The 15,315-nt window shown below is 41.2% G+C and overlaps 1 protein-coding gene across 3 annotated transcripts in view; it reads left to right on the forward strand.

Moving 5' to 3' along the window:
- The window catches only part of TTC7A (tetratricopeptide repeat domain 7A), a 276,049-nt gene that overhangs the window by 116,673 nt on the left and 144,061 nt on the right, over positions 1–15,315 (forward strand). For all 3 annotated transcript variants that reach the window (XM_084622482.1, XM_084622481.1, XM_084622483.1), the window contains 2 exons: positions 7,296–7,413; positions 13,243–13,300. In XM_084622482.1, coding sequence (XP_084478608.1) covers positions 7,296–7,413; positions 13,243–13,300 — 176 coding nt within the window. The remainder of the gene's footprint in view (positions 1–7,295; positions 7,414–13,242; positions 13,301–15,315) is intronic.

Consider the following 15,315-nt stretch of genomic DNA (forward strand, 5'->3'; position numbering starts at 1 on the left):
GCACCATGATGCATGCATTGGCAGGGCCCATGCTTTCAGAGAAATCTGTGTCCATGTCCTGATCACTCACGTGACCGCACTGACGTTGCCTCCTCGCCTGGTATCGCTCTGCCAGGTTCTGATGCTGCATATACTGCTGGATAATGCGTGTGGTGTTTAATGTGCTCCTAATTGCCAAAGTGAGCTGAGTGGCCTCCATGCTTGCCTTGGTATGGCGTCCGCACAGAAAAAAGGCGCGGAACGATTGTCTGCCGTTGCTCTGATGGAGGGAGGGGCGACTGACGACACGGCTTACAGGGTTGGCGTCAGGGAGCTAAAATCAACAAAGGGGGTGGCTTTACATCAAGGAGTATTTCAGGCAGGACTTCACGGAGGGTTCCAATAAGAAATGGTGCACCTAAGTTATTGTTCTTATTGGAACAAGGAGGTTAGCTTGGCCTCTGATTGATACATGGCTAGATTTACCTCGCTGCACCTTCCCTGTGAGTGACTGCAGTGTGACCTAGAGGAATGAGTCCCCTAGACATACCCTAAATGTACAGAAAAAGAGCATCTCTATCTAGTTCTAGCAGGCACAGACTGGCTCTGGTGTGGCTCTGTGGCTCTCTATAGCTAGTAAACGATCTATACCAGCAGTTTTCAACCTGTGATCTGCAAACTATGTCTAAGGGGTCTGCAAAAGGTTGTCGTTACAATAGAACAGTGATTTTTCTTAGAACTTAGAATTATGCCTAAGATTTCCAAAGGAGTCCACACTACCATTTGAAATATTTTAGGAGTCCGCAAATAAAAAAGGTTGAAAACCACTGATCTATTCGAGGAATGGAGATTGCGTCTTCGCTTTTAACTTAGTTTCCTTATTTCATATTTGCATTTTCAATAAATATTTCCTTGTGTTCACATGAACTGCTAAATATTAATTCTTCTGGTAATAACATATCATTTTAATTTAGTATATAACAGCTAAATATCTTAAAATCAGACAACTTAAAAAATTCCGAGTGTATTAACTGAAATCGTTTCTGTTCATAAACAGAATGAAAATTCCTGGTCTTCTGGTACATTTCTGGCAGGCTTTGTTTCATTGCAAGAGACTTCTCTGGATATTAAGGAGATACTAAACTGCTGAGATCAGACAAGACTGAATACTAAGAAAATGCATTTAAATTAAGCCTTTAATGTTTGTCTCAGGAATGGTTCAATTCCAAACAAAACCTTCAAACCTTCTCCCCACCCCCAAATTTATAATCCGAGGTCCCAAAAGCAGGATCTTTCCAATAACAGTCTGCTATCTGGCTCTTAACCAGAGCTCACACTGTTGATTGTTGCTGACAGGATGTGCAGTCTATTCTGTACACTAATGAGGCATATTCTGGGGCTTTCAAGGATTAGCCACAGCTCTTTCTCTAACATTAGAAAGTTAGAAGTGTTTTCTGTCCACAATCTTGATCCCTTCTAAGGACAGTTAAGGAAACTGTATTTTAGAAGGAGTGCCTGGTGATTTTGGAAAATAACCAATAACAATGCCAACTCCTTTATGATTAGTAGCTGTCTTTTAGGTTCTGATTTTACCGGCACCTGTGTTTTACGTTTTCATTAGTCTCCAGTGATCAGTGGAACTACCAGTTAGCTTTGCAGCTGCGCAGCTTCTCCAAAATGGCAGAATGGTCTCTGTGCTAGGATAGGAAAGATGGACCTAAGTATTTGCCATCTTAGACCCTGAATCTGTGAGGTGCTGAGTGACCTCAATTCCCATTAACATCTGTAGTCTTTGAGGGTGCACAGCACTTGTAGAATTGGACACCTAAAATACAAAACATGGCTGGCCCAGTGGTCTAGAAGCAGTGCAACATGTTGGATCAAAATTTGGGTTCTGAACTTGAAGCCTTCTGGCCTTGGGGCAGTAGAATCTGGGGTGTGACAGTGTGCTTAGCCCAGGGGGAGGGCAAGAGTGCTTTGTTTTCCATATTTTTTCATTTTAAGAGAGGAAGTAAAACTGCCCCGAGGTTTTCACAGAAAAGATTGCACAGCAAAAGCAGATGTTGACAGATATGGGAAACACACGCCCACAAACGTTCATGAGCAGGCAGACTTGTGGTACAGCTGTTTGTAAATAGCCAAGAGGCCCAGCATTCTTGTTTGAAAACATGGGATTGGTACCTGCCCAGTGGCAAATATTAAAACAAGATAAAATGCGCTTTAATCTCCTATAACATCTGTCAGTCTGTGTCCTCTATCCAGTAAGGCCGTATCTACATTGGAAGAGGTTTTTTTGTATAAGCCAAAATATGAATTTAAACCAGTATAGTTACACTGTTATAACCTCTGGGTAGACACTTACCTAGTTATAAGACTATTTCCCCCCCCCCCTTTTTTTTTTAAATTAGCTTAAATCATTAGGTTGCTAAACTGAAAAAAAAAATCATTTTTCTATTGGAATACTAGTGTCCAAAAGGGAGATGGTTATTCCAGTATAACTATATACTTTCTTGTATAGACCAGGCCTAAGTCATAATGTCCCAAATATTCTTCTCCTTCCCCCGCCTTTCTTTTTTCATGTTACAAACTTTGGACAGTGAAGAGGTGTTTCACGATTCAAAGCACAGATGGGCCTGAACCAGAACTCTGGTTCCAAACAATCTGGAACTTTGGGCAAATTGGCACCCATTTATCTGTGGGCCCTTTAATTTCTGTTCTTCTTTTCAAAGAGAGATACTCTTCAGCTACCCTACCGGGCTAACCTGGGATTATGAACAGTCAGGGAACCCTGCATGGTCCAACCCTCATGCAGCAGGAGTGGTAAACTGTGTGCAGGGTGTTTGTATGGGGGAGTGGGATAAACAAAAATCAAGCAAATGGAAGGAGGCAAGAGAATTCTTCTCCTTGCCATCTCCTATTGAAAAGGCAAGACCTGAATTAGCATAGCTGTGACATTCTTCCAATCTGTGAGTTGTATTTTGAGGGGAAACCTTCTGATTAAAACAGGAACTTCCCTCAGTTGTTGTTTTGCAAATACAAACTTTCCCCTGAAGTGTTTGTATCTTTACTTGGGTAGGAGCAAGGAAGCTGGAACAGAAGAGAATCCTTTTCATTTTCCCCGTACTTAAAGGGGAGGTGCATCACATTTATATTGCAGCAGAACTTCACTGAGCTGCGCTCAGTGTAAATGGCAAATCCAAACTGAAAATGGAGTGTGAGGTTTGCATTCTACGAATGTGATTCTGCCACTGTGCTGAGTACAGGGCAGAGGAGTACAGGATGCCTTGGTCTTAATGGCTATTGCAAGAGCACTAGCTAACTTCCTCACATCTCTGCTGGCAGCCAGTAACACCCTAAAGCAGGTCTAGGTACTCTCAATGGTGCCATTGCTCCACGCATGTGCAAATCCACATATCTCACATCTACACTGAGAGTCCTCTCCCATCCCTACCAATTAGTGTAGACTATAATAATTAATAATGCATAGCTCTTATGTAGCACTTATCACCTGTGGATCTCAAAGGTCTTTATTTACAAAGGAATTAAGCAGTGTGGAGTCAGGTTTTGCACTGTGGAGTCAGGTTTTGCACCTGGGTTTGAGTCATTAGTGGTGGGTGGTAGAGGAAGCCCACCTTGCCCTCACCCAGCAGCAATGGCTCCTGCTCTGCAGGGCTGGGCCCTGCTCCCCATTCCAGGTGTTTCAGCCTGGCACCATAGCCATTCAGGTTTAGCCTGGCCACCCCTCTGTCATGATGGACAGGTGGCCAGGCCAGATGTGAATGCCATGTTGCAGCACCCAGAGTGAAGAGCCAGCCCAGCCCTATGGGACAAGGTTGCGTGCAGAGCGGGGTCTGCCTCAGGGTCTGTGGGGAAATTTATGCTGTACACCACCTTTTGTCAATTGTATAATATCTTTGAAAAGGCACATACATACATGTAAAGACCACTTTGGGTGAGGGGGTAGGGAGTGAACCTAACAGGTAATGATCAAGTGATCTCTCTCCTGCCATTCATTTCTATCCTCTGACAAACAGAGGCTAGGGACACCATTCCTTACCCATCCTGGCTAATAGCCATTTATGGACTTAACCTCCATGAACCTCCAGGGCCGGTTTTGTTCAATATCTTCATAAATGATCTGGAGGATGGTGTGGATTGCACCCTCAGCAAGTTTGCAGATGACACTAAACTGGGAGGAGAGGTAGATACGCTGGAGGGTAGGGATAGGATACAGAGGGCCCTAGACAAATTAGAGGATTGGGCCAAAAGAAATCTGATGAGGTTCAACAAGGACAAGTGCAGAGTCCTACACTTAGGATGGAAGAATCCCATGCACCGCTACAGACTAGGGACCGAATGGCTCGGCAGCAGTTCTGCAGAAAAGGACCTAGGGGTTACAGTGGACGAGAAGCTGGATATGAGTTAACGGTGTGCCCTTGTTGCCAAGAAGGCCAATGGCATTTTGGGATGTATAAGTAGGGGCATTGCCAGCAGATTGAGGGATGTGATCGTTCCCCTCTATTTGACATTGGTGAGGCCTCATCTGGAGTACTGTGTCCAGTTTTGGGCCCCATACCACAAGAAGGATGTGGAAAAATTGGAGAGTCCAGCGGAGGGGAACAAAAATGATTAGGGGACTGGAACACATGACTTATGAAGAGAGGCTGAGGGAACTGGGATTGTTTAGTCTGCGGAAGAGAAGAATGAAGGGGGATTTGATAGCTGCTTTCATGTACCTGAAAGGGGGTTCCAAAGAGGATGGATCTAGACTGTTCTCAGTGGTAGCAGATGACAGAATGAAGAGTAATGGTCTCAAGTTGCAGTGGGGGAGATTTAGGTTGGATATTAGGAAAAACTTTTTCACTAGGAGGGTGGTGAAGCACTGGAATGCGTTACCTAGGGAGGTGGTGGAATCTCCTTCCTTAGATATTTTTAAGGTCAGGCTTGACAAAGCCCTGGCTGGGATGATTTAGTTGGGGATTGGCCCTGCTTTGAGCAGGGGGTTGGACTAGATGACCTCCTGAGGTCCCTTCCAACCCTGATATTCTATGATTCTATCTAGTTCTGGAGGTAAGTATTATTAACCTGATTAGAATAGTTAGGTACCGCTGTAGTTACACAACAGTAAAGTGAAGCTGAAGAATGCCTTGTATGTGTTTATAATTGAAATAGTGACTTAAGAACAAATTTTCAATCACACACAGTCACTATTTCAGGTTGTGATACAGTTCTCGGAGGGCCAGTAGATAGTGCATCCAGTATCCAATCTTGCCTCCCAGCAGGAAGGCCTTTCAGTACAGCTCCTCACCTATGTGTGGCCTTTGCTTCCCCTCAGCTTTTAAGTGTCCTTGCCCTCTTTTTATCAGAAGGGGAATGGGGGGGAATGAGGCTTATGTCCCTCCTGCAGCAAGGGCAGTTGGTAGGAGAGCCCAGGCCTTCCCACTCCACCGGGCTTTGATCTAGGGCCATATGAGAGTCACTCAGTGTCCAGCATGAGTTATCCCTCCCAGGTCACTTCCTGCCATCCATCTCACTCTATGGATCCAAGTCCAATGTAACATAACTAAACCTTCAGCCCCAACAGGCTCAGCTTGCAGTCCTATTCCTCACAGAGGGAGCTTTTTCAGCACCCTTGGTCAGGCGACATCAGGTAGATCTGTCTTCCTCTCCAGCCTCCCACTTCTGAGCTGGGTTGCTCCCTTTTAACTTTCCTCTCCAGTTGGATCATGCACTGTAGGTCTGGGGCTACCTGGGTCTAGTATTATCCTTTAACCCTTTTGGGCCTGGTGGGGGGTTTGTACACTCCATTACACAAGAGCTCAGCTCCCAGTGACACAGACAGATTTTCAGATGACCTGAGTGTGACATACTGTACCTTGGGGGAGCGTCTTGTAACCCCCATATTCCTCATCTGTATATAATTGTGATATTGCGTATAAAGCATGTTATGTGAGGTATTGGGGGAAAGGTTATGATCTGCTGAAAGACATTGTTCTATCTAAATATATGTATCATCAATGCATATGAAATTATAAGAATTGTGTTATATGATTTTCTCTAAAATATGCTGTGGGTTTGGGAGGCGCCCAGATACTAGCTCTACAGAGACGATGACAAGGGAGGTAACCAACACCCAGGTGAGTGCTGTTGTACAGACATCACGAGCCGTTGTCCAGCAAGGGAGCTACAATGCAATGACCCACCTGCATAAGGCCACACCAGGGGAATTACTCAACCTTTCCTGGGGACTCAGCACTGCCCTCCAGACATGGCTGGACTTGTGTTCTCCAAGCACATGGACTAAGGGTATAAAACAGAACACAGGGGCCACATGCTGGGCCTTTCTCCTGCCCCCACCTACGCTGCAAGCAACAAAGACACTCAGAGAAGAAGACTGTAGAATCCAACATAAGAGACTGGCCCAGGTTTAAGGGACAAACCTGTATATTAAGGACTGCAGTATCCAGTGGGATTAGAAAAACTGCTTAATCTAGATTTTTCCCAGTCTAATAGAGTTGAGAGTTTAGACTGTGTGCATTTTGTTTTATTTTATATTATTTTATTTTGGTAACTCTGACTTTTTGCCTGTCACTTATAATCACTTAAAATCTATCTTTTGTAGTCAATAAATTCGTTTTACTGTTTATCTTTGCCAGTGAGTTTGCCTGAAGTGTGTGGTAAATTTGTTCAGGTTTGCAAATGTTGGTGTATATCCATATTTCATTGATGAAGTGGTGAACCAATTAATAAATTTGCAGTGTTCGTCTTGAGCAGTGCAAGACGGTATATTTCTGAGGTACAGTGCTGGGAGCTGGGGGTATTTGGCTGGTGCCTTTCTCTGTGTGATTCATGAGTGGCTCTGGGAGCATTCGTGCAATGTAGCTGGACATGGGGCTCCACAAGCTGTTGCGCTGAGTTATAACAGCGCCTGGAGGGGTTTGCTGCTTGTCACTAGCAAGGCATCGTGAGAGACAGCACAGGTTGGAGGGTTAAGGGAGATCAGTGGTCCCACAGATCCAGACCGCACCACTCTTCTGAAATCTGACCACTTATTTATGGCCTTACTGGGAACAGAGCTGTTCTGAACATTTGACTTATTTGTGGGTGCTGGGCTCTGTGGATAAGCTGACCCTATATCTCCTGCTTACTATTAATCTGTATAAAATTGTGCTCAATTGTGATTATAGAGACTCCTTACACTAACAGCTCTCTGGTCGTTTGTAACAGCACACAAGGTCATTGTTACTGTGTAATCTTTTTGGAGTGGACATGACACAAGTAATTTGATTTTTTTTCATCCTATCTTTTCCCTACAGCTGGAGGAAGGGGAACGTTTTGCCAAGATGGTGATAGACCTAGGAGAGGATGCTGGAGAGTTCCTAGCTAAGGGGTATCTTGCCTTGGGTCTGACATACAGTCTTCAAGCTACTGATGGTAAAGTATCTGACTTATCAAATATTATGCATAAAGCAGCTATTCTGAATCTTCAGTGTAAGCAATGTATTAAAGACATTGTTAAAACCTTGGCTGATCATGGAAAATAATCAGACTCCTAAACTACTGGGGAATATTCACTTGCTTTCTGAACATCATCTGCTTTGGTAGGCTATATGGAATTTTTATGCTGAAGTACAAAAACAAACTATGCTCAGATTTCCTACTCATTTAGGGAGAAGGTTCATTTGCCATGGCCAACAAGTGTTGGGGTGTTTGAATTAAACGTTTGTAATAATTTTTTCAAGAGTTCATTTATTTATATAATGAAGCCTGACTTTCCATCTATTTTCACATTCATAAGTCACAAAGAGAAACAAGAACTCCTGAGTTCAACTCCTGGCTTAACACTGATTCCCTCTGTGGATTTGAGCAAGTCATTTAACCTCTCTGTGCCTCTGTTTCTCTATCATTAAAATAATATTTTTCTACCCCTCTGAGGCACGGTGAAAGTGAACTAGGTAATGTTTGTACAGCGCTTTGAACAGGAAAAGAGTTGTGCAAGCACCAAGCATTAGGTTTTAATTCTCAGTAGGCTCTGGAAGCTTGGCACATGGAGGCGTGACGTGCTCTAACACCCATTGCATGGAGTGCAGGAAAGGCTTTTAGTTCTGTTTTTCATCAGGCTCACATCTAGGAGCAGCTTTTAATTTACTCTCGGACTTCAATACAAATGTTCCAACACGAACCTGCTTGAGTAGTTGCTGAATCAGCAGGCATTCTGATGAACCTGGCTATGCCCATTAGTATATCATCACCCACTTTTGCTTAGGTTCAGGCCCATTTGTGTATTGTCTCTGTGGGCAGTAGTTCAGATCACAGAAAGGCTCTACTCTTTCCTGCTGTCAAAGAGGGTGGTACTGCTGCACGCTTCCCCACAGCAGAGTAACTTGATCAAATATATTTGTGCTCTTTCGTAGTAGACGTCACTGAGATTCTCTAAACATCCATATCTGATCCAGTGGGCAGCTACTCTGAGAAGTGCCTCTCCAAAGTGGTTGTTAATATATAACACAGTTCCTTCTCTGTTTCACTACCCCAAAGCAGTTGCTCCTGAAAACAACTTGAACTTTCTATTATTTGCTAAAGTCCTTTAAAACATTTAAGTCCTACATAATGGCCTACTTTCTCAAGGCATCGTGCCCAGATTTTGTTTAATTGTCTCTACAATTATACAATATCTCAGAGTCTATTTTCAGATGGACTTTTTAAATATGTTAATAAATAAATAGTAAAATGATTATCCTCCGTAATGAAACTTTATTAAAGGGTTTCTGATAAATGAAGTTGTAGAGGAGTCTGTTGGACTCCACTGTAATGATCAAAGTATTTAAGGAGCTTTAGTGTGAGTTTTAATGCTTCCTCTTCTGGAACGGTCTTCTCTGAGTTTTCAGGCGGTTAACAGGGTTCAGGAATGTTCTGACCTACAGCAATCTCATTTATTAAAAAAACACTTAACCTTCACTACAGCAGCTCTGCACTTGTGTCCAATTTAGCCTCTGAATTTCATCTTGAAATAGCAGAGTTTTTGCCTTTCAGACCTCATGCTTTTAGTGTTAAACTAGGCAGGGCCAACTGTTTAGTGGAGGTGCCTGTCAAATTCTTTAAGAGAAACTAGAGACTGTGCTTCCCTCTTTGAGATTATCTTCTTTTAATAAAATGGATTAAATCCCTTTAAAACATACTTGTTTCCAAATACATGAATATCTGACATTTTATCCCCAAAACCAAATCTGTACTGAAGGAGAATTTTTTTTTTTATAAAGAATAAAATATTTATCATAGAGATGATGTAGAAGTTGAAAGGGATGAAAGGAGGAGAATCAACCCCCAATATAAGCCCTGTGTTTCATATTGTGAAAGATTAAGTGTGTGTGTTTTCGTGTGTACAAACACATTCACAATGTCAAATACGATCACACAAATGTCTGTGTATATATGTTAACTTCCATAACTTTCCGTTGAAATTGACTTCTGATTGGTACAGCGCACTCAGTGCTAATTCATAAATTGTTTCAAAGCCACGTAACAACTTTTGTTAGAAAGTTCAAGGTAGAATGTAAGACATTTTCTGACTAAGATTAGGCTTTCTCTTTTTAATCCGTACTTTATCAATATTTAGCAGTATCCACTAGGACAGAGCCATAGAACATTCAAAACTAAACCTTTTGCTTTGTGACACTTTCTGGCATAACTGTTTCTTTGCAGGAGTGGGATGAGAGAATCATTTTGAATATCATTAAAACATTTTCTGGTCTTTTTTGAAAAATCTTTTAAAAAGTCCCTTTATATATGAGCTACCCTCTTGATAAGACAAGATTGCTCACCACACAATCTGTGTAGTATTATGTGGCTCCCTTGTTCTCATAAGGGATCTGCTTACGTGTTGTTGAACTAAATCTCACTGAAGCAGCTGACGGATGTGGTGTACTCAGCAGAGGAGGCCTTCATTTTTCCTTCATTCTCAGGAACACAGATCTTTCATTGCTCCAGCACATCTGTTTCTTCACTAGGCTGTTTTTTTATGGCTAAAATCTGTTGTGATAGGTTGGATCATTTTTAACAGAGTATCTTTTTTTTTTCCCCTTGCTGTTCCAGTTGTGTCACTGTCTGTAGTGCCAACTTTGTCTTCCTTGGGTCTCATACAATGTCGCAAATCAGGAATGGAGGTGAAAATGTTTCTCTAGCTAGCCATAAGAACTGTATACAGTTAGTATATTCAGGGCACAAGCTAATATTAGAAAGCTGTAGGCATTGTTTATTAGTGAACCACTCCTAATTTCCTCATCTGTAGATCAATAATCAAACCACATTCTTTCATATTTGATATATGATAAGAATTTGGGCTGCAGCATAAATTGCCCTGAACTAAGGCCCAAGGAGCTTATATCCCATTTTCTAAAGTGACTTTGCTCCAGATTTTCAAAAATATTTAGATGCCAGAACACCTTTTGAAAATCTAGCATTTAGGAGCCTAAATCCCACTGATTTTCAGTAATTCTTAAGGTCCAGATTCTCAAAAGTATTAAGGCACCTAACTTTCCTTGAAACCATGTGGCTTAATTAAATCAAGCTCCATTTCCACGGAGACTGTGATAGTTGTATTATTCGTTTGTAATCTGTCAAGTCGCTTCAAAACCATCTTCAATAGTTTTTGGAAGTTTAGTCGCTTTTTATAAAGTCTGTTGAATAAAGTGCATGGTATGTTTTGATCAAAAGTCCTCATTGTCAGCACATATCTCAGCATGCTTATGGTAGTTGGATGCAAATGCAGAGACATAGGGCCAGATTTCCAGCTTGCATGAATCAGCATAATTACACTGAAGCCAATGGAGCAACACCAATTTGCAACAGCTGAAGAGCAGAACCATAATCTTCAAGAGTTCCACTACGTATCACTGGATACCTGACATCAGTCCTTCTTTCTCAGTTAGCTAAATGTGAGGTTGATACTTATGGAAGACTTTCTGAACTCCCCCAATATATTTTAGGTATTATACTACTTTTTAAATGAGGTACAAATAGTGTGCTGAACAGCCAGAAATCAGAAGTTTAGGGTGATTCCACCTGATAAATTCTCTAGAGTTTTTCATTTTATTTTCATTGTTTGAACAAATAGCAAAATTCCTCCTTGTCACACTTTTCTCTGCCTTCTTGGATTAACATGTATGGCAACTTGGACGCAATATTTGGTAGTTTTTCTAAGGGACGTATAATCAGTAGCATTAAGTAAGAAGACTTCTTTTTCCTGGGTAGATGCTTGTAGCCATTATGAGATCATTTTTCATGTTTCACCAGCCATTTTGCATTAATGTCCATGTTGAGTTTTTAAATTTTTTCTCTGGTTTTTTTTTTTCTGTCCTTACTTACATTAGTTTCAGTCTGTCTGGAGTGGGCTATCCAGGGTGAAGTGCTCCAGTCATTTCTTTAAACTGTTCCTTTTGTGTTTTATTTTTACTAACCCATGTGGTTAGTAAAAATTAAAAAAAGAAGCGGGCTTCAATTTTCTTATCACGTCTCTGCCTTTCAAGATGTTTTATGGCATAATCACTGGTTGATCTTTCTGTAATTTTTTGGGTGATGAAGACTGACTGATACTGCTCCAGATTGAAATGGATGTTAAAAAGAACTTAAATTATCATTGCAGCTATATTTTGCTAACCATGTTGGCATAGAAAATGTCTGACTTTGCAGTATTAGCGAACTTACTGGTGTTCTGCTTTTCATTCAATGGCATGTTTGATCTTGGAGAATCTGAAGAAAATGTTTATCTGCATTTTTTATGAGCATGAATCCTCTGTTTTTCTACTTAACTCTTGAGAGTGCTTGTACTTTACTTGACTTTCAAAGAATAATGTGTTTTCCTTGCATTATGTCATTTGTTCCTGTCACTTCTATCAACTTGAGGCATGCTGAGTCAGATAAACTCATATATTGATATTTGGTCTTCACTAAAAACTAATCACCTCTTTGCAGTATTAATCAGCAGCATGTAGAATAAGAAATAACCTCCTTGTGAACTCTGAAGACTGAAAGGCAATATGAGCTAGCCTGCTTAACACAGTACAATGCTATCAGATGCCCAGCCCACTTGGCAGATGTTTTTAGGTTCTAGAAAACCAAGCCTCCGTAACAATTTGAATATCCTTCTATTCAGTATCCAATAACAATGAATTACATCCATAAGCTGTACCCTTCTCTCCAATCTTCTATCCATTCCCACTGCCCTCTAGTCTAGGGCCCTACGAAGCTCCTTACATTTATCATTTCCTAACTGGCATAACAAGAATCTTGAACACTTCCATTTTACCTTTTTTAGAATTACTTTACAGATAGAAATTAGAGCCCAATGAGTCAGATCCTTATCTGTGCTGAAAGAAAAGGAGTACTAGTGGCACCTTAGAGACTAACCTATTTATTTGAGCATAAGCTTTCGTGAGCTACAGCTCACTTCATCGGATGCATTCAGTGGAAAAAATGAAAAAATATTTTCCACTGAATGCATCCGATGAAGTGAGCTTTAGCTCACGAAAGCTCATGCTCAAATAAATTGGTTAGTCTCTAAGGTGCCACTAGTACTCCTTTTCTTTTTGCAAATACAGACTAACACGGCTGCTACTGTGAAACCTGTTATCTGTGCTGAGTTCACACTTGGCACGGCTGAAGGGAGAGTACAGGAGGCAACTGGGGACAAAAACCATGCTTAGCATAACTTGTAGCGGCCTAAGGACTTGCAGTAAGCACAGAGAGACTGCTGCACTGGCTGAGAATCTGGCAGAGCACCATGAGCTCTACCCCTGACATTCCCCCTCTTCAGCCTGGCACACTCCCTGTGTGAAGTGGATCGAAGGTGGTGGAGAGCTGGGTATACCTCAGTCATGGCATTACCTAGTTAGCTGCCCCATTAGGGTAGCTTTCCAGGGGCTTTGGGCACTGTTAGCACAAAGCAGCTAGGGCCAAAAGTCTGGCTCTGATGTTTCTAGTTTAAAAAAGCCCTTAAATTATGTGTGTTATGTTAATGAAAACATTTCAGAGTCACAGAGAAGCCTTTTTTTTAAATGTGAGGAAGGGGAAATTCCTTGAAAAACCCAACAGATATTTTTAAAAATGTTTTTTTGTTGTCATTTTTCTCCAAAAACAAAACTGGGTTTGTCACACCTTTACATACAAGTGCTAATATCCTTCTGCTATTGTATGCTAACATTTTAAAATGTATTGCAAGTTTTCTCTGTCTAACTGTTAAATAACCATATGTGTCTTGTCCTGCAGCTACCCTGAAATGCTCTCAAGACAAATTGCACAAGAAAGCCCTTCAAACTTTGGAGAGGTGAGAAAGAGCCTGACTAGCTGCTGTTTGCTTTTGCTTTTTGGATGAATCCAAAATAGTTCTTTAGTTCTTTTGAAAATATATATATGCTCTGCAAAAAGCTTCAACATCTCAGTTTTTAATATAGTACATAAGAATGGGCATATTGGGTCAGACCAATGGTCCATCTAGCCCAATATCCTGTCTTCCAACAGTGTTCAGTGCTGGGTACTCAGATGGAATGAACAAAATGGGACAATTATCAAGTGATCCATCCACTGTGGTCCAGTCCCAGCTTCCTGCCATCAGGGGTTTAGGGACACTCAGAGCATGAGGTTGCGTCCCCAACCATCTTGACTATTAGCCATTGATGGAGATATCCTCCATGAACTTATCTAGTTCTTTTTTGAACCCAGTTATACTTTTCACCTTCACAACATCCCTTGGCAATGAATTCCACAGGTTTACTGTACATTACGTGAAGAAGTACTTCCTTATGTTTGTTTTAAAGCTGCTCCCTATTAATTGAATTTGGTGACCCTTGGTTCTTGTGTTATTTGAAGGGGTAAACAGCACTTCCCAATTCACTTTCTCCGCACCATTCATTTTACAGTCTTCTATCATATCCCTGCTTAGTCGTCTCTTTTCTAAGCAGAACAGTGCCAGTCTTTTTAATTTCGTCTTACATGGAAGCTGTTCCATTCCCCTAATCATTTTTGTTTCCCTTCTCTGTACATTTTAATATATCTTTTTTGAGATGGGGCAACCAGAACTGTACACAGTATTCCAGGTGTGGTTGTGCCATGGATTTATAAAGTGGCATTTTGATATTTTCTGTCTTATTATCTATCCCTTTCCTTATGGTTTCTAACATCCTGTTAGCTTTTTTGGCTGCCACTGCACATTGAGCAGATGTTTTCAGAGAACTATCCACAATGACTCCAAGATCTCCTTCTTGAGTGGTAACTGCTAATTTAGACCCAATCAATTTATGCATATCGTGGGATTATGTTTTCCACTGTGCATTACTTGCACTTATTAACATTGAATTTCATCTTCCATTTTGTCACCCATTTGTGAGATCCATTTGTAACTCTTTCCAGGCAGATTTGGACTTAACTATCCTGACTAATTTTGTATCATCTGCAAATTTTGCCATCTCACTGTCCACCACCATTTCCAAATCATTATAAATATATTAAACGGTACAGATCCCAGTACAGATCCTTGGGACACTCCACTATTTACCTCTCTCCATTGTGAAAGTTGACCATTTATTTCTAACCTTTGTTTCCTATCTTTTAACCAGTTACCAATCCATGAGAGGACCTTCCCTCTTATCCCATGACAACTTACTTTGCTTAAGAGCCTTTGATGAGGGACCTCATCAAAGTCTTTGAGTGTCCAGGTACACTGTATCAGCCTTGTCCACATGCTTGCTAACACCCTGAAAGAATGTGAGTAGATTGGTTAGGCATGATTTCCTTTACAAAAGCTGTGTTGACTCTTCAACAAAAAAGACAAAAGCTTATCGTGTTCATCTGTGTTTGCTAATTCTGCTGTTTGCTACAGTTTCAACTGATTTGCCTGATTCTGAAGTTAGGCTTATGGACCTGTAATTGCCTGCTCAGAGGTGGGACAGCACACTAAATGAACACACACGCAACCAACATCTTACCACACCAGGATCACCCCTTGAGCCTTTTTTACATTCGCTGTTCTTCAGTCATCTGGTACAGAGGCTGATTTAAGTGACAGGTTACATACCACAATTAGTGTTTCTGCAATTTCATACTTGAGGTCTTTCTGCTGACTTATTCATATTTAATTTATCAATCTGTTCCCAAACTTCCTCTGTTAAAACCTCCATCTGGGACAGTTCCTCAGATTTGTCAACTAAAAAAAAATGGCTCAGGTGTGGGAATCTCCCTCACATTCTTGGCAGTGAAGACAGATGCAAAGAATTCACTTAGCTTCTCCACAACAGCCATGTCTTCTTTAAATGCTCCTTTAACATTTTGATTGTCTAATGACCT

The sequence above is a fragment of the Lepidochelys olivacea genome (genome assembly GCF_965140295.1).
Source record: "Lepidochelys olivacea isolate rLepOli2 genome assembly, chromosome: 3".
Classification (NCBI taxonomy): domain Eukaryota; kingdom Metazoa; phylum Chordata; order Testudines; family Cheloniidae; genus Lepidochelys; species Lepidochelys olivacea.